The sequence below is a fragment of the Perognathus longimembris genome, chromosome 19, assembly GCF_023159225.1.
Source record: "Perognathus longimembris pacificus isolate PPM17 chromosome 19, ASM2315922v1, whole genome shotgun sequence".
NCBI lineage: Eukaryota > Metazoa > Chordata > Mammalia > Rodentia > Heteromyidae > Perognathus > Perognathus longimembris.
The window spans coordinates 20,811,962-20,836,407 of record NC_063179.1 but is presented as its reverse complement, the minus strand read 5'-3'; the positions used below and the strand labels follow the sequence as shown (position 1 = coordinate 20,836,407).

Below are 24,446 nucleotides of genomic sequence, written 5' to 3'. Positions count from 1 at the left end.
TGGAACTCGAACTCAGCACCTGATGCTTTCCCTCACTGGCTGAAATTCTACCAACTTAGCCATGTCTCCAATCAAAAAGAAGAATTTTATTATTTGGGTAAGTACAGAGAAAACTGACCAAAAATTCCAAATATTTAAGAGAGATTTCAAAGATCATTTATAAGAGAGAATGATATTAATACACCTGAAAACTGCTGTTTTTTTTGGCCACTCCTGGGGCTTGGACTCAGGGCCTGAGCACTGTCCCTGGCTTCTTTTTGCTCAAGGCTAGCACTCTGCCACTTGAGCCACAGCGCCACTTCTGGCCATTTTCTGTATATGTGGTGCTGGGGAATCAAACCCAGGGCCTCATGTATGCGAGGCAAACACTCTTGCCACTAGGACATATTCCCAGCCCCGAAAACTGCTGTTTAAAGAAGTGGGACACGAATAAATTAATAAATAGAATTAATATAAGTCCTTTTATCTAGACCTGCTTAAATCCAGGCTTATTTTTTCTACAATGAAAACAACAGAAAATAACCTCTTAGTGTCCACTTTAAGAAGTCTGAGTTCATTCAACTTAAAGCATGCTTAAGTAACTCTGGTTACAGTATTACCTTTAGGAGTTCCATCACTTCCAGCAGGGGAGCACACTGGCTGTGGTGACCTCAAGGGAAAAGATGCAGCATTCCTCATTGCTGAAGAATCACCATCCTACGAATAGAATATAAAATTTATATCTTGAAGGAGATAGGAGAGGCATATAGAATTCTTAAAGAGAACCAATAAAAGACATAAATTACTGACAGGTAAAGTGTTGGAATTCAATAGCATAATTCTTCTGCACTTTCCTGTTTTCTTCATGGTATATCTTAGAAGAATTGAAACTGTATCCAAAAGAATCAACAGCCTAAGCATGGCAATGAATAAGAAAATTGGTATTACTAATGTGCTCCACTTTGGATTACTATTTTCTATAAAAGGAGCTGTAAATACCCTATAAGTTGTATATGTCTTGAGAGTAGTCTACTGTCATCTCTGTTATCCTTCTGATATAAGCAGGCTATAACTCCAACCATTAGACAAATTTCCAACATGGGAAATATTTTAACAACATCAAAGCAACATTAACTATCAGGATTAAAAACTTTTCAGCAAATCTTATAGGGAGAAAAGAGTCAAGAGATAATAATTGCAGGCTTATTATTTTCATGAGTAATACTAAAGTAAAACTTATATTTTACCCTGCTCTCGATGAAGTTGTGTGAGTACAGGAGGAGTTTTATTCATAGCTAAATTCTCTGAACCCAGTATAATTCTTGATATATAGTAGATATCCCTCTGAGTTGTAAAATAAAAATACTAGGTTTTTAACAAATAATTAGTGCTACTTTATTACCTTAATAATAACTAATACATTACATACGTCACTACTTAGCCTGTGCACCATGTGTAGGTAGTCGTCACTTGAGCCATGTCTGGGATTATCAGCATGATGATTAGCTGAATTGCCAGATAACGGACCAGAAACTTTATTATCATGTATATTTCTCAAACCACCTGCAACAATGGGACTTGATACCGATGCTGAAATAAGAATAAAGAAAGTGTGTAATATAACCTTTTTTTCACAAATTGCTCACAAAACTCTTTTTAACTATACAGAGGTTATTATAGAGAACAAAAGAATGAATACTCATGTACTAATTTTCAACTTGGTCAAATCTTATACATTCAGCCAAATGGCATTAAGATCTATTTTTCAAAAGAAGCAAAATGTTAAGTATGGTTAAACTTTTTATTGGTGTATTTACCTCCTTACTCTCTCCTCTTTATTCTCTGAAAGGGAATATTTTGACTTTAGAATTCACTCTCCAATGTATGTGTCACTATACTTGTATATAAATATATTCTTAAATAACACATCACTGTTCTGTATATAACTTTAAAAATGGTATTTTTATATATATATCCCATATTTTTCTTTGTGGTTTAATAATGTATTTAGATTTTTCTATTTTTATATCTGTAGTTTTTAATTCATCAGTTTTAAATGACATTCTGTTGTATAATGTACAACCCATGTTTGCACGGAAACATTTATTTTGCTTACACTTTTTGTTGTTATAACAATGCTGCAGGGGCTGGGAGTATGGCCTAGTGGCAAGAGTGCTTGCCTCACATACATGAGGCCCTGGGTTCGATTCCTTAGCACCACATATACAGAAAATGGCCAGAAGTGGCACTGTGGCTCAAGTGGCAGAGTGCTAGCCTTGAGCAAAAAAGAAGCCAGGGAAGTGCTCAGGCCCTGAGTTCAGGGCCTAGGACTGGCCAAAAAAACAAACAAACAAAAACAAACAAACAAACAATGCTGCAATGTATGCCTTGGAACATAGTTTGTACACATGAGTATGACTTCCAGGACTCAATACCTACAAGTATGATTACTTAAATGTAGGTATTACAACTCAAGCCATTCTAACAATTACAGAATCACTTCAGATTTTTTTTTCTGTCCAATTGTATTTGTCAGTATAGAAACAGGTTCCTTCTCTACATCGGTAGCAATAATTTTTGCTATTTTGAAGATGGAGAAATTACATTATAATCACATTTTGTATTTCATTGCTTACTAGTGAAAGTCTTTCTTCATGTGTATTATCATTCAGAGTTCCTCCTTAAAGTTGTAAAACAATCTCGTCTATTTTCTTATAAAAGTTTTACGATTTTGCCTTTTTCTATATGATTCTTCAAATCTTACATATATTTTTACATACAGCATAGGTTAACTTTTTTCCAAATGGATATCTAATGCCTCTGCTGGATTAATTACAGAAATCAATTTTTCCCTAATTAATACTGAATACCCTATATACTAAGTTGTTATTTATTCATGGGTATGGGTTAATTCCTAGAAGTTTCATCAAATTCCACTTCACTATGTGTTACCATTCCATGTCTGTACAACAATATTATGACAAGCTAGGTACTCTTGGGCTTTTATTGTTTTGTGTAATTTTATAAAACAGCTCATAAATTTTAGTAATGCTGCACTAAATTTATGGATTTGAGAAGTACAATAATTTTTTTACCATATTGTATCTTCCAATCCATGAAGATAGCATAACTTGTTAAAAGGGTTTCCACTATTTCTTTATTAAGTCCTATAATTTTCTTCACAAAAGTCATATATATCTTTCATTACATGTATTCTTAAGTATTTGTAGTTTTCTATTCTAAATCTACAATTTGTCCTATAGTTTTTCCTTGAGTTAGCATGTAAAATGGTCTCAACTTAGTATTTTGTTTTCTAGTGTTAGGAAATCAGAAGTTCGCTGTTTTCATGGCTAATTAAGTTTTCAAGTTAAAAAAGTTAACAAATGAAGAAAGTTTTAATTTTACAAAATAAAGAGAAGCAAGAATAGACACATGGGAACTAATGATGAAGAACAAATATTTAAATTTCACATTTATTATGGGGAACAAAAATTATTTCTTCTAATTTTCTTTTAAAATATTTTTCAAAAATACAAGTAATTTATCCTAGTAGTAATATAATTAAAGCCATAAGATAATTAAAAAGCATTTTTGTTGTAAAAGATACAATAATGTCAACTTTAAGATATTGAGAACTAGCCAGGCACGAATGGCTCATTTCTGTAATTCTAGCTATTCAGGAGGCTGAGATTTGAGGATTGAAGTTTGAAGCCTGCCCAGACAGGAGTTAGTGAGACTATTATCTTCAATTAACTACTAAAACAAGCCAGAAGTAGAGCTGTGGCTCTAGTGATAGAGTGCTAGCCTTGAACCAAAAGAAAAGCTCAGGGGCAACACCCAGGCCCCGAGTTCAAGTCCCAGGACTGGCACCGATTCCTCCCCCCAAAACAACAACAACTACAAAGACAATAAAAAGTTCTTAATATAATTACTTATGTAATAACCTAATCCAAACAGATAAAATTGTACTGCTACTTCTACCTCCTGAATGACAAATTCTCAAATGATAAATATAATGTGCCTTTAATAATTTAAGCCATCTAATAAAAATAACAAAAAGTTAGGCAAAAGTATACAGTATCATTTTAGTTTGTGTTTTTAAAATTACTTTAAAAAACAAACTTACTAGGATTTATACTTATTTCAGTATTACCAACAAACTAACAAAAATGTTCTTACCTTGCTGCATTTGTGGATGCGTTGTGTAACTTGAAGGATGGGAATATGGCATGTATCCTGCAGGGCTTTGTGGGGCATATGGACTAGGCACTGGGCTATTCTGTTGTGGCATAAATCTGTTCCCAGAGCTTGTCTGTGGTGGCACAAACCGGCTAAAACCCAAATAAAGAATATCAGGAACAGATTAAACATGCTATTAATTAAAACTTTGCTGTCACACAATAAAATAGCTCAGAGAATTCTAATTTTTTTAGACTTTTTGTTTCTTTTTATTGTAAAGGTGATGTACAGAGGGGTAACAAGTTACATAAGTCAGGTAATAAGTACATTTCTTTTTGAACAGTGTCACCTCTTCCCTCATTTTCTCCCAGGATTCTCCCTTCCTTTTCCACAGTTGTATAGTTCATTTTAAACATAAAATCTATGCACAGAGAAAAATTTGTGTAACAGTCAAATAACACAAAACCCATTCATAATTCACAATCTATAAATTAGACTCAACAGTTGAAAACTGATATAATTCATTTACTTTATTCACATAAAACCATGAATCAGTTTAAGGAATATAAAACAATGCTCCCTAAAATCAATTCTATAAAGTATGCTATTATCCTAAACACAGTAGTTTTTTGATTTTGCTTGGGATTAAACCTAAGTCTTTGTAATAGATAAGCACTCTACTCCTCAGCTCCAGCTATTTTCACACATTCTTTTATCTGTATAAAATTCACTTAGTAAAGTGGTAGCTACTTTAATTACTGTATTTATTTAAACATGCAAAATTAAGGCAAGTGTTTAATAGGATTACTAAGCATTAAGTAACTACATATTCTTCACCATTAACTAAATGTGCAGAATCTATTCTCCCCTGAAGACATATTAGTAAATGAATTCTACATATATACATACAAATATATACACATATATTACCTGGAGGGGCTATGTGAGATAGTGGTTTGCTGATAATTGGAAGATGCAGGACTACTGTGCATGGAATTCTGAGAAAGTTTATACTGAGACATCATCATTCCTATGCAATACATAAAAATATTAAACATTAATTTCTTCTTACAGTAAAGTGTTCCTTAAGTTACTTAACTCATTCTTCCATGAACATTCAGTAAAATTCTTTTTGGTCAACGTTTTAATTTTTGTAGTACAAAAATAATATTATGAAAATAAATTTCAAACACCACTTTTATTAAAGATAGTTTTCTATACAAACTAATCTGGATATAGAGATTATGATATGATTATGATCTTTTCTTTTCAGTGCCAAGGACCAAACCTAGGGACTCAATCAATGCTAAGCAAGTACTCTACTACTGAGATACATGCTTAGGCATGATTTTTTTTTTAAAGTTTTACCTGCTCACTCAATATTTTATAATTTAGCCTTAGAATTTCAAATAATTTTTAGAAATCACCTTCTATACTATGTATTTCCTTCCATAACAAGTCTTTAGGAAGTTTTCTATTTTTGTTATTATTATTACTTGGAAATACTTTATCATACACCTGCCTATAACTGGCAATTTTACAAAAGCTATGTCTTTAATGTGGTTGAGAACTAAGTTTTCAAAGGTACTAATTTACAGGCCCAAAATTTGAGTTCCTGCAATTTCCATCTGAAATTCTTTAAGCTAAACAAAATATATTTATTCTTTTTTCCAAAATAACTTTTGCCACCTAATGGTATTAAGTGACTATTTCACTAATGGATGAAAATGTGAATATAACTTTCAGATTCTCATTTGGTTTCAACCTAGTGTATTTCATATTAAATAAAATTTCAACTTTAGACATTTAAATCAGAGACAATAATCTATGATAAACTATGAATTTTCTCATGATTTCTATAGCCAATGTCTTTTGAGTGGCTGATAGCACCCATTTATATTTCTGTTTGTTTCCAGTTGTTGACACAAAAAATACTTTTCAGCACATGTGTACGTGTGTGTGTGTGTGTGTGTGTGTGTGTGTGTTGTATGTTCATTTGGCCAGAAATACTATAGATGGGTTTGTAGTACACAGTCACTGGTGGAATAATATCAGAGCTCAAAATCACCTTTAAGTATACCAGCAATAGGTAGCATGTTTTCTTACTATATGTAGGCAGTCTAAATTTCAATTTCTGGGCTTCCGTTTCCAACTAATTCAATACAAAAATTATTTTGTTCATAACTTAAGAACATTTTTTTCATGCCAATTCTGGGGCCGAACTCAGGTTCTAGGCACTGTTCCTGAGCTTTTTTGCTCAAGGCTACTGCTCTACCACTTAAGCCACACCTCCACTTCTGGCTTTTTTGGTGGTTAATTGGAGATAAGAGTTTCATAGACCAAGCTAGAATGAGAGGCCTTGAGTTCAAGCCCCAACACCAGCCTAAAAAAAAATTAAAAGGCATAAACAAAATTGGTCAGTCCTTTCTGATTTGCTCCAAGTTTCAAACAACTATGATAAAAGTGACTTGTACTAGTGCTAATTTTTCTCCATGTATGTGAATTATATTTACATTTTATAGTTTTGAGAGCCAAGCTAGCACTTGCCTTGCTAAATTCAAATGCAGAAAGTTCTATATTAGGATGCTTCTAACCAAAAGGTACTATTTCAGTAAATAAAAATTATATGTGTGTAATACAATATTTTTATGATTTCTTAATACTATATGCCAAAATCATTTTAACAATATTATAAACCAATACAAGGGGGAACACCGAGGATTGAACTCAGGGACTTGTTGGGCAAACACTCTAACCACTTCGGTGGCACCCCTAGTCCTTTAGCTTTTCAGAAAAGATCTCTTGCTTTTGATGAGGCTAGCCTGGCACTATGATCCTCCATTTCACAAGTAGCTAGAATTACAAATGAGACCCACCATGCCCAGCTCATGTTAAAAATGTTTTCCTGGGTTGGCCTATAATCTTTTTTATACTTTCAATGTTTTGTCTAATTTTCTAAGAAGTTTAGTCACATATTAGACAAAATGTATTATTATCAATTTAAGTTTCCTTCTTTTTCTCATTTTGGTTTAAAGTATAAACTAGCTTTCCTAGGTAATAAGCCATCCTGTTAAAGGCACTTGAATTTAACTATGTGTAAAATAAGTTTTGACAGGGGACCCATACGGGCCCTGATGGTTCATACCTATAATCCTGGCAATTTGAGAAGCTGTAATTGAGAGGATCACAGTTTTAGGTCAGCTAAGGTAGGAAAGTTCCTCCTTCCTGATGGAAAGCTGAATATGGTGGCACAGGCCTATTATACTAACTACAGAAGGCAGTCTAAGATAGGTGGGTCCTGTCAGAAAAGGAGACCCTATCTCAAAAATACTAGCAAAACAGAGGTAGAGAAGTGGCTTGGTGGTAGAGTGCCTGCTAGCAAGAGTGAGACCCAAAGTAAAACTCAGGCACCACCCACAAACATGTCCCAAAAATAAAAATTAAAAAAACCTCACATATATATTTTATTATGTATTCTTATAGGTATATATTTATGTATATAATATAAAATTTAATTATTAAGAACCTCACCACTTTGTACATATCTGTTCTGCATGCTTTTCTCCCTGAAAACATTAGGACTCCTTGCAAGGATGGCCTGCAACAAGACTGGTATATCACCTTCAGGATCATCACTGCCAAGGTTATCTTTCAACTCTCTGTTATTGAGAAAATAAATAAAAAATTAAAATAGTGATCGATTTATTAAGATGACTTATGGAACAAAAATAAATGATTTAAGTATGTCCAACAGTATGGATTCTAAAAGGTGATATCCCTGGAAAAAAGGAATTATCAAAAATGACAGAATTTTTTTTTCAACCTTCCATTTTCTTACATAAGACAACACTGAAAAATACTGTTTTATGAAATCATCATTTATTTTAAAATGTACAAATTAGTTTTAAAATAAAAAAGTACAGTCTATTCTAGACTACTCAAAATAATGGAAGGATAGAAAAGAGTAATTATGAAATAGGTTGATATTTAGGCTTTGAACATATTATATTCTCTCTACCTTATATCTGAATATGAGTAGGACTCAATTTCTGAGAACTATCCTCCAGATACAATATACTGTTATCATACTGGTTAGTAGAGGATAGAAAAATTATATAATTAAAAAAAAAATCTCAAGTTTTTTTTTCAAATAAAGTAATGATAACAGGAGGGACAAAGAAATGGTTAAATATGAGTAGCGATTTAAATGAGAATTATGCCTATCAGAAACAAGCAGTATTTTCAATTGTATATTCTATACATCATCGTTCTAGAAGCACTCACTGGATCCAATAATAAAGACTTAAAAGATGGTATAACAAGTAACATTCAATAAAATTTTCTGGGGCTATTTTTAGCATAGGTATAAACAAGAAATAAAAAATTAAGACAGATTTCTAGAGTGACATAATAGCAATATAGTTTCTGATTTTAATCATTTTTCAGTTTCTCAGAGTATCCACACGTTGAGTTTGTGATTTCACCTTTAATTTGTTTTGTAGTATTAAACTATGGCAAATAAATGCTGTTTGTAGTTTTAAAAAAGTTCAAGTGTATATACATATAATCTAATGATTTTTATCCTAAGTTATAAAATAGTATAATCATATGAACATATATGTCTATGTTTCATAGACCTTATGGGTCAAAAGTATTGTCACAAAATAACTATGTTCAACTTATACTCATTATTATCTCATCATCATATAATGACAATGTCATTATCAATCGGATACTGACATTAAAATGAATGCTGATTCTCTCAGTAGGAGAAAAACTTTCTAATTTACTTTAGATGCAAAACTGATTGTACTTACATGTGATCTGTTGATACCTGGTTGAGGCTATGGACAAGCTGTGAAACCAAAGTGTCATCTCTACAGGCCAAAAGGCAGTTCACCTCTTCTGCTATTCGTGCATTAAAAAGAAGGCTCTTTGTAGTTGTAGCAGGTAAGGGAGATGGAAGAGGCAGCTGGTTCAGGACTATTTGGAATAAAATCAGATAATGAGGAATTAAGTGACTGTAAGAAATTTCTTTAGTGTCCCATATATTTTGAATTTTAAAATAAATTATATCAATGTAACAATTAAAAACCATTGCTTCTCCTCCTTAATAAATCTAAAATCAATTCTAGCAAAGGCTCAAAATGTCCTTTATTAGTACATATTATATTACTAAAAACAAACTTTAGCTTCTTTACATTCATTTCTGAAACTTTTACTAACAAATAATTATTAAATAAAAAGGTACAGTTAAAAATGAAGTAACTTACAATGTACAATTTCACTAATTTCATTTGTTACTGCTTACAAGAATTGCCAGAACGGTAGTACTCTCTGATAGATATAAAAAGTAACAATACTTGACTTCATATTAGACTGACAGGAGATATACTCTTAAACATTTAAGAATATATAAAAATAAGCCAGGTGCCAGTGGCTCATCCCTGTAATCCTAACTACTCAGGAGGCTGAGATATGAGGATCACAGTTTGAAGCCAGCTGGGGCAGAAAAGTCCCTGCGAGACTCTTTACCTACAATAAACCACTCAGAAAATGCTGGAAGTGGAACTGTGGCTCAAGTGGTAGAGCGCTAGTCTACAGCACAAAGGGGCTCATGGACAGTGCTCAGGCCCTGAATTCAAGCCCCAGGACTGGCAAAAATCAAATTAACAAATAAACAGTTCCCATTAGGAGAACATTCATAGCATAGTGTTCTGAAAGAAGAACAGAATTCTGGTCTGTTTAAATTGCCTGGATAATTCTCCCTCTTCTTAATTCTATTCTAATACCAACCAAAATAACCAATTACTTGCAGTAGTTTAAATAGTTATTTAGTGTGTCTTCACCTAATGGAAATGTATTCATGTATCTCAACTAAAGGTAAGAACACTAAAATGTCAGATTCACTGTTTTGGACTTAATTTTTAATCAGTGTTACATGTTCATGCTGTTCAACTCCAATAGGTAGTAACACGTTTTCTATTAACAAAAATACAAAAAATGAAATTACTTAATAAATAGGGCTAATTGGAATGATAAAAGCTTTTAAATATGAAGGACATAAAGATATGACTTGAGGGGAAAAAAACAAAAAAAAAATGACTCAATCTAATTTTGCACCAAGAAACTGTAAGATGTATGGCTTACCCATAACAAAGTAATAAAAACTAAGCCAGTTTCATCTGAGTTTTAAGCTCAAAGCTGTGAACAGTTACCTATTTTACTCCAAACAAAGTGGAAATTAACAAAAAAGAAAACCCAGAGAGATAATATTTGGGAGACAATGATGAACGTGTATTAAATTTTTCTTGAAGTTACTTTGTCATAGTTTATTATATACATCTGTACTATACTTATATAATTATAATTTCTGCATTATGTTTATATAATCTATGCAATAGATTATATAGACAATATACAATATATAATATAATGTACACTAGATTGTATAATGTACTTATAGTGACATAGTAATGCATTGTAGTAATATATTGTTATTTGTATTATCTTTATTTTAAATCTGTATTATAAATCTTTTTCATACATCTGTACAATACAAAACAAAGAAAAGTATGTCATTTCCTCACTTTCTATTCTTGCCTTTCCTATTTTCTTCTCCCCTCTACTTATTTAGGGTAGAATAACATATAACACAGAGACTGACATTGTTAGGTAGAGTTAGTACCACTACTCAAAGACAAAGAATAGTTAAAATCGCCTCCTCCCAAAAACCCACTAAAAATTGTGTAACATTAACTAAATCTCCAAACATTAGCAATGGCATCTAAATTCCTAAAGTGTTCAGAGTAAAGTAAGCTGCTTACTTTTATGACAAACTCTAGCAGATTAGTCAACATGACATCTAAAATAAGCATCATTAAGAAATTAGGTAAACTGGACTGTTAAATTTTCATATTTGAAAAGCAGTTTCAGTTACATTCCTGTAAGTGCTTTTAAAAGGTTCTTATGTGTAAACTCTTGCCTTTTCAGTTTTGGTGATTCTTAAAGCTTTGTGATATCTATCTTATCTAATCCTTACTTTGCACTTATTCTTTACTTATCAAGCAGGACTTTCTACAAGAAGAAACAGAAGCTCATTTGCTTAGTAACACTATTTTTGCTATTTTCCACATGCATGACAACTTAGAAATCTTTAAAACTTTGCTGTTACTTATAACATTTAAGTTTTTATTTTTTTACTTGTAATAATATTTTAAAAAAATCAATGTTAACAGCAGGTGCCAGTGGTTCATGCCTGTAATTCTAGCTACTCAGAAAGAAGGCTGAGGATCACAGTTCAAAGCCAATCCAGGCAGGAAAGTCTGTGAGATTCTTATCTCCAATTAATCACAGAAAAAGCCAGAAGTAGTGCTGTAGCTCAAGTGGTAGAGTGCTAGCTTTGAGGAAAAGGAGCCTAGGGACAATGCCCAGACCCAGACTTCAAGGGCCAGAGCTGGCCAAAAATAAGTCAATAAATCAATAAATGTTAGCACAACAAAACTGAAATGAAACAAATTAGCCAAACTTACGGTCTGTGAGACTAGCAATCCCCGCAAGAGTAGTTATGGGGACATGGGGCATATCCCCATTCATCCTGAAGTTCTGGAATGGTGTTGCCTATAAAAGTACTCAGTTCAGGTGCCAGCTGTCATTACTTCCCATTTCCCAAACACTGCAACATTAAAAAACAAACACACAAATTATTTGTAGAAATTTCAAGTTTCTTACTATTGGAAAAATGCTTAATCACTTAAAAATAAATTCCTGCTTTTGTTAACCCTATACAATAGTCACTATACATATATACTTAGCATTCAGTAAGTAATGAAAAATGCTTTGCATACAATAAGTGACTTAGCCATCATAACAACCCAGGTAAGGCAGGCACTACTATTTTCTGTACTAATGAAAATTAATTTAAAAGTAGTTTAAAGTAAGTAGTGAAGCCAGAGTAAAAAACTTGGCTCTAAAGTCTTATTTAACCACTAGAAAAGGGTACTCAACTTCAATAGCACTGTAATTTCTTTTTAAATTAAAAACATGTTTAAAAGTTTTATGCATTGTACTCATAACCTGAGTTTGAGAACTTAAACTCCTTTATACAACTACTTAATCAACTTGCCTAAGTAGCTGGACCTTTTATTTTCTTCTATATAAACTATACCCTCCAACTAGGCTTATCCAATCAAATTCTCTTGAAGCCATCATGTATTTTCCCATCTCTTTGTATATATCCTTATGCTATATTCCCTACATAGGAAGCCCATCTTGACTTTATTATAAATCCTTCAATTCTCCAAATGTAGGTCCAGTTCCTACTGCTTCATAAAACCTAAAATTCACCTCAAGGTCATCTTACCATAATCTGTTCTGCATGTATAATATTTATTGCCCACTTTTATTTTGAAAATTATGTAATATTGGCTTGGAATGTGGCTTTGCTGTAGAGTGCTTACCTAGCCTGTATGAAGCCCTAGGTTTGATTTCTAAGCACCATATAAACAGAAAAAGCCAGAAGTGGCGCTATGGCTCAAGTGGTAGAGTGATAGCCTTGAGCAAAAAGAAGCCAGGGACAGTGCTCAGGCCCCAAGTTCAAGACCCAGGACTGGCAAAAAATAATAATAATAAAATAATATATATCATTATATTATATATTGCTTTTGAACATCTTTGAAACTTGTTCCGTTCTTGCATGATTAGTCTTCTCAAATGTAAGTGCCTGTTGCTTAAAAAAACAATCACTTTACCAATATGCAATCACAGAATGGGCAAATGCATAGCCAGTATTTTTTGTTTTCTTACAACATGACTCATGATTTAAATACCTAGTATTTATCATGATGTAATGTAATTCACTATCTCCAAATATGTATGCTCACATGCATATACATATATGTACAGATACATATATGTACATTCCCTGCAAAGCAGTCCCCCAATTTTTCTCTACGGCTTATAGAAAGAACATTATCTTTCCATTAACTTGTGTTTTTTTAATGATCAGGATAATACTTTAATAACATGCATATTAATAATGATAAAATACTTCTAACAGACATGATTATTTTATAAACGAATCAGCAATTAAAAGAATCCATCAGCCAAGACCAAGGGCTATAGTAGAAAAGTGAATTTTCTTTTGCTCAATGCCCTCTCCCCACCTCTCTTTCTTATGATGGTGGTAAACCCAGGTCCTTTTGCATACACCAGGGAGGCATACTCCCAGCAACTGTCTCCTGCTTCAATACTTCTCTTTTTGACTTTACATTTGCAAGTTACTTTCAAGAGAATTTCTACGTTTCTTTAAAACAGTAGCCCTTTACTCATATATATTAATCCAGCCTGGAAAATAATTATTTTTAAAACAATATAGTGAATACTAAGGTAGTTAATACTGACAATTTCCTTTTCCTCCAAACATTTTTATTAAAAAGATGTAGACAAATGTATATAACATATATGTATAGTTCAACTAAGATAAAATTGGCATTTATAGAACCCTCAAACAGAATAGCAACTCAATTCCTTCTGGAGTTAATGACTATCTTGTGTTTTCTTCTACACAACTGAATTCGCTCTTTGCTTAACTTGATTCTCTAACCATCACTAAATAAATTTAATGTAACACTATGTATTTAGCATTGACATCAAATACCTTTTAAGACAGAACAGAATTAGCTGGGTATTGGTAGTGCTCATATCTATCTGTACTTCTAGCTAACTCAGGAGGCTGAAATCTGAGGATCAGGGTTTGAAGGGCAGGGAAGTACATGAGACCCTTATCTCCAATTAACAACCGGAAAACCGGAAGTGTGGCTGTGGCTCAAGTGGTAGTATGCTAGCCTTGAGTACAAAGGCTCAGGAATAGCACCTGGGCCCTGAGTTCAAGCCTTGTAACTGATCAAAAAAAAGGGGGGGGGAGGGAGGGAGAGAGATATAGAGAGGGAGAGGGAGAGAGGGAGAGGGGGGAGGGAGGGAAGGAGGGAGAGGGGGGAGGGAGGGAAGGAGGGAGAGGGGGGAGGGAGGGAGGGAGAGGGGGGAGGGAGGGAGGGAGATGGGGGAGGGAGGGAGGGAGAGGGGGGAGGGAGGAAGGGAGAGGGGGGAGGGAGGGGGTCCCTTAGCTTTGTCTCCCAAGACTCTCTCTACCCCTGGAGCCACAGCTCCACTTTCAGCTTTTTGGTGGTTTATTGGAGATAAGAGTTTCATGGACTTTCCTGCTCAGGCTGCCTTTGAACTATGAACCTCAAATCTCAGCCTCCAAATGTAAGCCACTGTTGCCTGGCCACAAGAATTTTTTTTTTGTAACTTTATGCCAGTAAGAAAATTCAAACTTATGCTAGGTAATTAACAGACAGAAATCATTTAATTCGAATGATTTTTTACAAAGTGTCACAAAACAACTTACCATACATGACTTATTGCTGTACATATAAACTATCATTTTCAAACAGATTAAGTAACAAATGACTGCAATTTAAATACAGCTAGTAAGGCCACATGACTTTATTCTACTTCCCTAAGTAGAATAAGTAATAGTAATAAGTAAATAAGTAAAGCAGATCCAACATTAGGGCTACAATTTTTGGTATAAAAATTGTACTATGTTACTGGTTAGGACGTATGAACTTAAAAGACTAACAGAATCAACCAAAAGACTGCTTTTCTTAGAGATGTAATAAGGCATCTGAATATTTTGAGGTCAACTCAAAACTGGGAGAAAAGGGAAGAGAGGGCACACATATTTACTTAAAGTGCCTTTAACGAAAAACATTTGTACCTTACTACTTAAGTAGAATAATAAAATTGGAATCCAAGAGTCTGAAGAATAAAGGACTTAGAATTTAAGCTTCAGCCAAATGTTTTTTTAATAACATGAGTAACTTGTGAAGATTATATTATATTATGTGATATGATCAGGTAACTAGAATCCACAAAGAAACAGCATTCCTAAAACTCTGAGGATGAATATGCACACTAGTAGCTAAATAGAGTATTTCTGGCTTAGAATTGATATCTTACGTCTACCTGACTATGAAGGCACATTGGTTTTCATGAAAATCTCATCATCTGAGAAGTATATCTAGAATAACCTGGTAACTAAATGTTAGGAAACATTTGAATGAATGCCTAAGAACTGTCATCTTAAGGAAATGCATTACAAATTGAATAGTGACTGATTATAGACTAAAGTTAATAGGTTAAGATCAACATTGAGGGAAAATAATGGCATACTGCACAATACTTTGTGAATCTGGGGAAAATGTATTTCAAATTGTGTGTCACTAGGCAAAGCAGTCTGAGAACTGCTGATTTCCAGAAATGGGAGAGTAAGGAAAGTAGCCCACCACAAAAGTGGTGACGAAAGTAAAATAAGACAATGCATGTAAATGATTTTGTTTTTGAATGGTACTGCAGTTTGAACTCACCAGTGCTTTATGACTTCAAGACTCTCTACTCTTGAGCCATGACTTTTTGCTTTGTCGTTTTTTGGCATATTATGCCTGAGCCAGCTTGAACCACAATCCTATTTTTCCCACATAGCTGGGATGGCAGACATACCATCATGCTTTTTATTGGTTGAGATGGGGTCTGGAGAAGATTTTGCTTGGATTGGCCTTAAACAGTAATTCTTCAGATCTCCGCCTTCTGAGTACCTAGTATTACAGACATAGCTATAGCATCTGGTGGCATGTAAATAATTCACTACTTGTCATGCACCGAATGATCTAGAAAGTTAACAGTGTTACTGCTACATGGAAAACAGATTTTGGAGAATAGAGGAGAAACAGGTGAACTAGGAAAGAGACTTGAGGTTGGAGGCATACCTCAGTTGGTAGAATGCTAACCAATGAGTGAAAGCATCATGTACTGAGTTTGAATCGTGGTCTCAGACAACCCCCCCACCCAAAAAAAAGAGAAGAGTCTTAATCTCTAATTGAAAAATATCTATCACCAATTACTGGGAATTTAGCATATGCTTTACCATAATCTTAAAAATCACAGTTAAACAAATATTTATGTCTACACGTCTGTAACGGTATCAATGATAAGCTTGTAGAAAGTCAATATAAAGAAGAAAAACAGTTGTTACAAGAAACTAAAGCAAACAAAATATACTGGTTAGGAAGTCATTAATAAACTAATTTTAAGAACAGACTGAGATTTAATTAAAAGAAGTTTAATAATGGGATATTATATAGTAAATTCTCAATTTAGCATATAGTAATGAGTCTGAAGGAGACTTATTTCTAAGCTTGCCATGATTTTTTTTTGGTTTAGTCTCTCTTCAAATTTATAATTCCTTCATTAAAATAAAATGAATGCAAATAAAATCATACAAGTAGAAATTATAACAATATTCAAATCAAGGTAGATTCAGAATATCTGATAGAAGATGAACCTTTCTTATAACAAAACCAACAAAGTATGTATAGTTTTGTGTCAATTTCACTTTTAAAAACGTATCTTCAAGAATTAATCAAATACATGGTTTAAAAACTTAGGTACATAGATGTTGCCTCAACTCTATTGAATTTTTGTAGTAAAAATCTGGTAGACATGATGACTATTTATTAAACATGTACCATGTAATAAAAATGCTTGTACAGTACGTTAACATACTTCATTTAATTTTCATGTGGCACTCAAATATTAATCCATCATGAGAGATCTTGATGTAAAGCAAGATTATAATTTGCCTTGGGCAAACAAAGGCTATCTCATTTGTGAATATTTTACTTAACTAAAATACGTAACAATATTATTAATTTAATATTATTTGGCAGAATAAATTTAATACTATACAGCATAATAAAATAATGTTATAGTCATGAACAATTACTGTGAGAGTTGTAGCTGAAGTAATGAGTGCTTGCCTACCAACCATGGAGCCTTGAGTTCAAACTCCAGTATAGCAACAAAACAAAAACTATGTATTAATTATCAATCATGGTCTATTATCTACACAGTAAAAGCACATAGTCAAAGATACAGCAAATCAAGATAGAAAAGAAAGACATGAAAGAAGAGGTAATATTTGAAAAGAGGACAGAGACTACTGAGAAGTAATGGAGAAGAGGGCAAAGAAGAGGTAATATTTGAAAAGAGGACAGAGACTACTGAGAAGTAATGGAGAAGAGGGACAAAAAGAATTTTTATAATTATATGCATGTGTGAACACCATCATAAGGAAACCCACTACTTTGAACAATTAAGATACACTAGTACAAAGTATTTTTTTTTTTAAGTAAGACGTTGTATAGGTTTGAATCAAAGCTTTCCCAATGACTATGTAATAACCATGGACAAATTACTTAGTAACTTTCTACCTCAATTTCCTCATCTCTTTAAAAAGGACACGTGTAATTATAATAGTTTCAAATTTTACTTTAAGCAGAAACGTGTTTAACACATACAGAATGCTCATAAATGTAACTACTTACTATATATTTTTTCTGCATCCTTCATTTGTGTTATCTCAGAAATCTTTCATTTTATTACATATCTGAAGCATTCATTTTCTAATGTTTTTATTTATTTTTTGTCCAATCCTGGGCCTTGGACTCAGGGCCTGAGCACTGTCCCTGGCTTCCTTTTGCTCAAGGCAAGCACTCTGCCACTTGAGCCACAGAGCCACTTCTGGCCGTTTTCTGTATATGTGGTGCTGGGGAATCGAACCCAGGGCCTCATGTATACGAGGCAAGCTCTCTTGCCACTAGGCCATATCCCCAGCCCCTCATTTTCTAATGTTATTAGAATGCCTTGTTTAAATGAATGGTCTTCAGTAAACAATACCATGTGACTGTAATGTAAAGTGACCTTACTTTACACATTTATATTCATAAGCACATATATGATTCATATTTCCCTGTTTCTTCTTTCTCCCTCTTTTCCTCCTTCCCTCCCTTCTTCCCCATTTCTCTGTTTTTGAGAGGGTCTCACTGTGTAGCCTAGGTTGACCTTGACTTGACTGGTATTACTGGTGTGTATCATGCTCAGCGTCATGGTATACATTATTAATGACAACTCAAGTACCATTTCTTCTTGATCTATACTATAGGTAGTAGGCAAATTGCACTTTGGAGAGAATCAGATTTTGATAAAAGATTATATAATTAGTATGTAATTATATACTTAGTATATAAACAAACATCTTGACACTTTTTAGGTTATGGTCCTCTTTTTCTTAAAATTGGCACAATGCCTTTTCAGAAAGGGTCTCACAATGGTAACTCAGGCTGGTCCTGAGACTAGCCCAGACTAGTCTCAAACTGGTGACCGTCCTGCCTTAGTCTCTGTCTGGGGATTACAGGTAGGTGTCACACAGTAACCAGTGAGACACTGACATTTTAATAAATAAATCTTACCAAGCACAAACCTCTCCTTTCCTCAATTTTAAATATAACAAAGATGAACTATACCTTTATGATAAATGTAAGCTATCAATTTGGTAACTATTCCAATAGTTATATGTCTTAGTATCTGACATATATTTAATATGCCTTAGTAATTTAGTAACTGAAGTTCCTTTGAAATGCACACTGTTCTCTTGTAAAGATCTGCTTCACTTTTTCTTTCACATAACCAAAGTACTTATGCTCCACCCACCCACCCAAAAACAGGAGTTTTAAACTCACTCAGGGCCTCATATTTGCTAGGTAGTTAGTTGTTCTATCAATTGAGGTATATTACTAATTGCTTAGTAGTTAAGATAGTTTTAAAATGCTATATAAATTATATCAATAGTTCATCCAAACCCATTCAAGTATTCTTTCACAATATACTATACTTCTTTTATAATGATATATCCAATAATATTTACTTTATGTTACTGTATCATAGACACAAGCAAAGGACCATAGTTACAAGATAGAAATAGTCTCTGTTCTTCAAAATTTGAGTTTGACTATGTGGCTATTAGGGAGTATATATTCCACAGGGAGAAAAGAGAAATAAACTGAAAAGATTATGAGTCTTATTTATCTATACATACACAGTGGTTGCTACTATTTATACATAGATTGCTATCTCTATACATAGATTTCTATAGAAAACCTAATTATCTATGAAACTTATATTATGCAGCTACTATATGAAGACACTGTGCCAAGTGTTAAGAAATAACAGAATATAAAGGGCATATTCATAAATTCTTTCATTAGAGAATATGGCAAGAAAGGTGAGTCTATGAGACAATGTTTTATAAAATACTGATTTCCCTCCGTATCTTTGATGTACAAACTTAAGCTTTCAATTAAGATGAATGTAATAATGATAAATCAGGATGATTTTTGAGAGATAATAGAGGCATAACGTTCTGTGAAAATACTGCAGTACTGACATATAATAATGGTCGAGGTGGAAGTTCAGAAACTGACAAAAGCTGAGGGGTTAGCTAGAGCATTTGCCTAGCATCCCCAAGGCCTTGGGTTCAATCGCCATCACTGTATAAAAAACAAATAATAAAGAAAAAAAATGGTGCAGTGGCTCCTGGCCATAATCCTAGCCACTCAGAAGGCAGAAATAGGAAAGACTGCCAGTGGGAATTAAAAGTTCATGAGACTCCATCTCAACCAACAAAAGGCTGGACACAGTGGCACACACCTGCCATGCTAACTGAAGGAGGAAGTAAAAAAAAACAGGATCTCTAGCTAGGATTGCCTTGGCAAGAAACTTAGGTATCCTATCTGAAGAATAAACAAAGCAGTAAGAGCTGGGAATATGGTTCATGTGGTAGAGTACCTGACAGTAAGCATGAAGCACTGAGTTCAAACCCTAGTAGCACAAACATTACACCCACCCACCCACACACACAGAGCAAGGAGTTAACAGCTAAATAATAGAACATTTTCAGCACTGGTGAGAGACTACCAGGGGGAAAATTCTGTACTTAATCTCATGTGTATGCTAAGTCACAGTTTAAAAAAATTTTTTTTAAATATATAAGACCAACTAGGCACCAGTGGCTCACACCTGAATCCTAGGAGGCTGAGATCTGAGGATTGTAGTTCACAGCCAGGCTGGGCAAGAAAGATTCTGAGACTCTTATTTTCAATAAACTACTTAAAAAAAAAAAAGTTGGAAATGGAGCTGTATCTCACGTGGTAGAGTGCTAGACTTGAGCAAAAGAGGCTGAGGGATGGTTCTAGGTCCTGAGTTCAAGGCCCAGGACCAAAACACACACAGCAATAAAACTTATTATATAAAATTACTTCATACTGGGGCTGGGACTATGGCCTAGTGGTAGAGTGCTCGCCTCATATACATGAAGCCCTAGGTTCAATTCCCCAGCACCACATATATAGAAAATGGCCAGAAGTGGCACTGTGGCTCAAGTGGCAGAGTGCTAGCCTTGAGCGAAAAGAAGCCAGGGACAGTGCTCAGGCCCTGAGCCCAAGGCCCAGGATTGGCAAAAAATAAACAAACAAATAAATAATAATAAAATTACTTCATACTATATCTATAAATGAAACAAATGGACTTACCCCAAAGTCTTTCAGTATGTATACACAAAATAATTCAAAATATAAAAAAATACATATAATCCCAAAGAATTCCTATTTAAAGTAGGGTAAACCACTTTTTATCTATTGCTGTATCTTTCCTTAGTTATAATTACATTATCAGAAGATTATCTCTATTTCACAGATGTAAACATTAAGTTCAGAACTTAAATACTCTTTGGATGAAGAAACGGTTTGTAGTGGAGCTGGATTTGAACTCAGGTTGGCTTTTTTTTTTTCTTTGAAGGAGGGTATTAAATATGTTAACTGGGCTGGCCTGGGTCTTACTATTTTTGTTTTTTCCAGTCAGGGTCTGCCCTCAAACTTTCAGTCCTCCCACTAGGATTGAAAAATGTTAGGATTACAGCTCCTCTTTGAACTCAAGTGCTACTAAAGAAATTTTATTCTCAGGCAGAGCTAATGGCCATAAACCAAGCTATCACCACATTGTTATGATAGAAAGACAAGTCAATAAAACTACAAAAAGTAAAAGCTCTTGGGTTTGTTTAATGTCGAAAAATTAATAATTTGCATAGACCAAGATTAGAATTCAAATGTTTGGACCTCTAGAGTTCAGTATTTTTTACATTATGGTTATTTTGTTTAATTGTTATTATTTAAAACAAACCCAGGTTTCTTATGTAAAATACTTAGCTATTTAACACATTCCTTCCTTGCTAATGTTATTTTTTTGGTTTTAAATGGAAAGGGTTTAAAATTACAATATTTTCATCTTCCCAACTGAGACTGCATTTAACATTATAAGCTGGTTAAAATCTTTTTGGGAAATACATCGAATATAAGTCATCAAAAGCTACAAAGATTCGATAAATAAATAAAGTTGTACTACCTACTATTTTATACAGTTTATAGTTACCACGTAAAGAGTTGCACCTTTCCAGTAGAAGACTTAAACTTTATCCAAGCTACTTTCAGATTCCATTTCCCTACCTATTCAAGAACTGATTTTGTTTTCACATTCTGTTTAAGACATTTATAAAGAGATCGTCTGTTAATCCTAGCTTAAAAAAAATTCCCAATCAATTACACTGTGGACATTCTCACTTCCTTTAAAACATTTCTCCTTTTCCTAAGTTTCAAATTACTTCCATTAAGTAAGAAAAAGAAAAAGTTGAAAAGCTCTTTCAGGAGACTGCATTTTTTGAACCTTGAGCTCCCTCTAGCCATAATATAGGATATTATTCTATAGGGAATTCTATAGTATTATTCTATAGGGGGAAAAACCAATAATAGGTAAATTAGATATGATTTTTAAGTAGTTGACAAAATATATGGATTTTGACTGAAAAATAAAACAACACTGTTTTACTTACATCTTTCTATAACTAGTTTTCTTGTTTGTTTTTAAAAACTGTACAGACCCTTTATATGGGCTGTAACAGGACTTTACATTATTTAAAATAGTCTGTTGATGACACAGCCCTGAAGAGTGGTTGCACAGTATCTAATTTTACTAATACATGGAAAAACACAAACTGGCATCAGGAAAAAAATAGTTTTGAACCTCAGAATCATTTTTATAAACATTTATGGAGGACATGGAGGAAAATTCTATGATTTGGGTTTTCAGCCCAACACACACACACACACACACACACACACACACACACACACACACACACACACTTATGTGCATGCACATTTTTTCTCATCTCATCTCTTTTCTTTCCGTACTACAAACAAAACACTGACTTCAAGCCTCTGAAAGTCGTAAGACTGTATCTTATTAAAAGTGTAAACTAGGGCTGGGGATATAGCCTAGTGGCAAGAGTGCCTGCCTCGGATACACGAGGCCCTAGGTTCAATTCCCCAGCACCACATATACAGAAAACGGCCAGAAGCGGCGCTGTGGCTCAAGTGGCAGAGTGCTAGCCTTGAGCGGGAAGAAGCCAGGGACAGTGCTCAGGCCCTGAGTCCAAGGCCCAGGACTGGCCAAAAAAAAAAAAAAAAAAAAAAGTGTAAACTAAACAATGGATATAGAAATGCAAAATTAAATGACCATTGGTTTCTTTCTAAATAAAGCTAGGTTTAAAATAACTGTAACATTAAGATTTAGGCTTCAACTTTGTAGCAAAATATCACTGATGATACACAGTTTAATATGAAATCTAAGGTAAAATGCTTTTGTATCTGAGCAATACCAAATTATCCACAAGAGGGCAGGCTTTCTATTGTAAATAGTGGGAAATTTAAAAAATTTGGATCTTGTAAAACTAATACATACAAAGTTAGATCATTTTGAGCTAATTATTCAACATCATTAGAAAGCAACAGATTTTGCATTGTATAATGTTTTCTAAGTAAAGAGTGACTTTTTATTTATTTATTTTTTTGTTTTTTGTTTTTTTTGGCCAGTCCTGGGGCTTGGACTCAGGGCCTGAGCACTGTCCCTGGCTTCTTTTTGCTCAAGGCTAGCACTCTGCCACTTGAGCCACAGCACCACTTCTGGCCATTTTCTGTATATGTGTTGCTGGGGAATCGAACCCAGGGCATCATGTATATGAGGCAGGCACTCTTGCCACTAGGCCATATCCCCAGCCCAAAGAGTGACTTTTTAAAGATGAATATAAAATATAAGAAAAAAACAATTTCAGAAACTCTGATCTCAGCCAGTAGTTGGGAATGATGGCACACTCCTATTATCCCAGTAATGAAGAGAAGCACAAATAGGACTGCATCCAAGCTGGTCTTAGCACAAAAGTAAGACCCTATCAGGTATTTGTGGCTTGAGTCTATTAATCTTAGCTGCTCAAGGGGCTGAGATGTAGAGGATCTCAGTTTGAAGGCAGCCATGGAAGAAGTCTTCCAAATTCTATCTCTAAAATAACCAGCAAGAGCTGGGTTGGGCATGGATCAAGTGCCAGTTGAGCAAGCCAGCTGCTAAGCAGTTTAGATGCTTTTAGGTTCAAACCTCATATACTGGCAAATACAAAGTGTGAGTCCTCTCCAGTCTCAACAATTACTTGGTATTTCTGCTTATTTTCAAGTGAAATTCCTTCCACTGCTTTAATTCACCTTTCTCTTGAACCCACACTGTACAATTCAAGTGTCTTGTTATGCACATTTTCTAATGGCAATGACAAAGACATTGCTAAATTCAACACACAAACCTCAGGTCTTACATGATTAAACAGTGTTGAACAAAGTTATTTATCACTCTTTTCTCTGAATAATTCTTCATTTATTTTCTATAAAAACAATGTAGTCTCTTCTGACTACATATGCTATTCCTGAATCCTCTCATCTTCCTGCCCCATTCCCTTGTTGATCTCACTCATTATTTTAAAAGATGACCTGTGCTAATGACTCCTGAATTCTTATCTCCAAATCTGATCTCTTCCTTTCCCAACTGCCTAAATTAATGATTTCTGCTTTGATGTTCAATAAGTAGCAATGCACAGCAGAGGTCTGGCAACTTTATGTCTTATGAGAATACTATTTATATATTCTTTGTAAAAATGACATTCTTTCAGATAAAAAGTATTTGCCAACATTATCTCCCAGTATTTTGCTTATCCCATTTTCATAACATCTTTTGAAGAGAAAAAAAATGCTTTTGGTTGGTTATAGGGCTTGAACTTTGGGCCTGGGCACTGTCTCTGAGCTCTTCAGTTCGAGGCTATCGCTCTACCACTTGAACCATAGTGCCACTTTGGGTTCTTTGGTGGTTAATTGGATATAAGAGTCTCATGGACTTTCCTGCCCAGGCTGGCTTTAAACTGTGATCCTCAGATCTCAACCTCCCTGAGTAGCTAGGATTAT

At 34.0% G+C, this 24,446-nt stretch overlaps 1 protein-coding gene across 2 annotated transcripts in view; it reads right to left on the bottom strand.

Moving 5' to 3' along the window:
• Nipbl (NIPBL cohesin loading factor) overlaps window positions 1-24,446 on the bottom strand; it is a 164,758-nt gene that overhangs the window by 85,246 nt on the left and 55,066 nt on the right. For both annotated transcript variants that reach the window (XM_048368339.1, XM_048368340.1), the window contains exons 2-8: window positions 11,691-11,833; window positions 8,976-9,141; window positions 7,690-7,817; window positions 5,089-5,188; window positions 4,159-4,310; window positions 1,409-1,569; window positions 600-696 (exon numbers count right to left, since the gene is read on the bottom strand). In XM_048368339.1, the coding sequence (XP_048224296.1) occupies window positions 600-696; window positions 1,409-1,569; window positions 4,159-4,310; window positions 5,089-5,188; window positions 7,690-7,817; window positions 8,976-9,141; window positions 11,691-11,754 (868 nt within the window). In that variant the 5' untranslated portion in view covers window positions 11,755-11,833. The remainder of the gene's footprint in view (window positions 1-599; window positions 697-1,408; window positions 1,570-4,158; window positions 4,311-5,088; window positions 5,189-7,689; window positions 7,818-8,975; window positions 9,142-11,690; window positions 11,834-24,446) is intronic.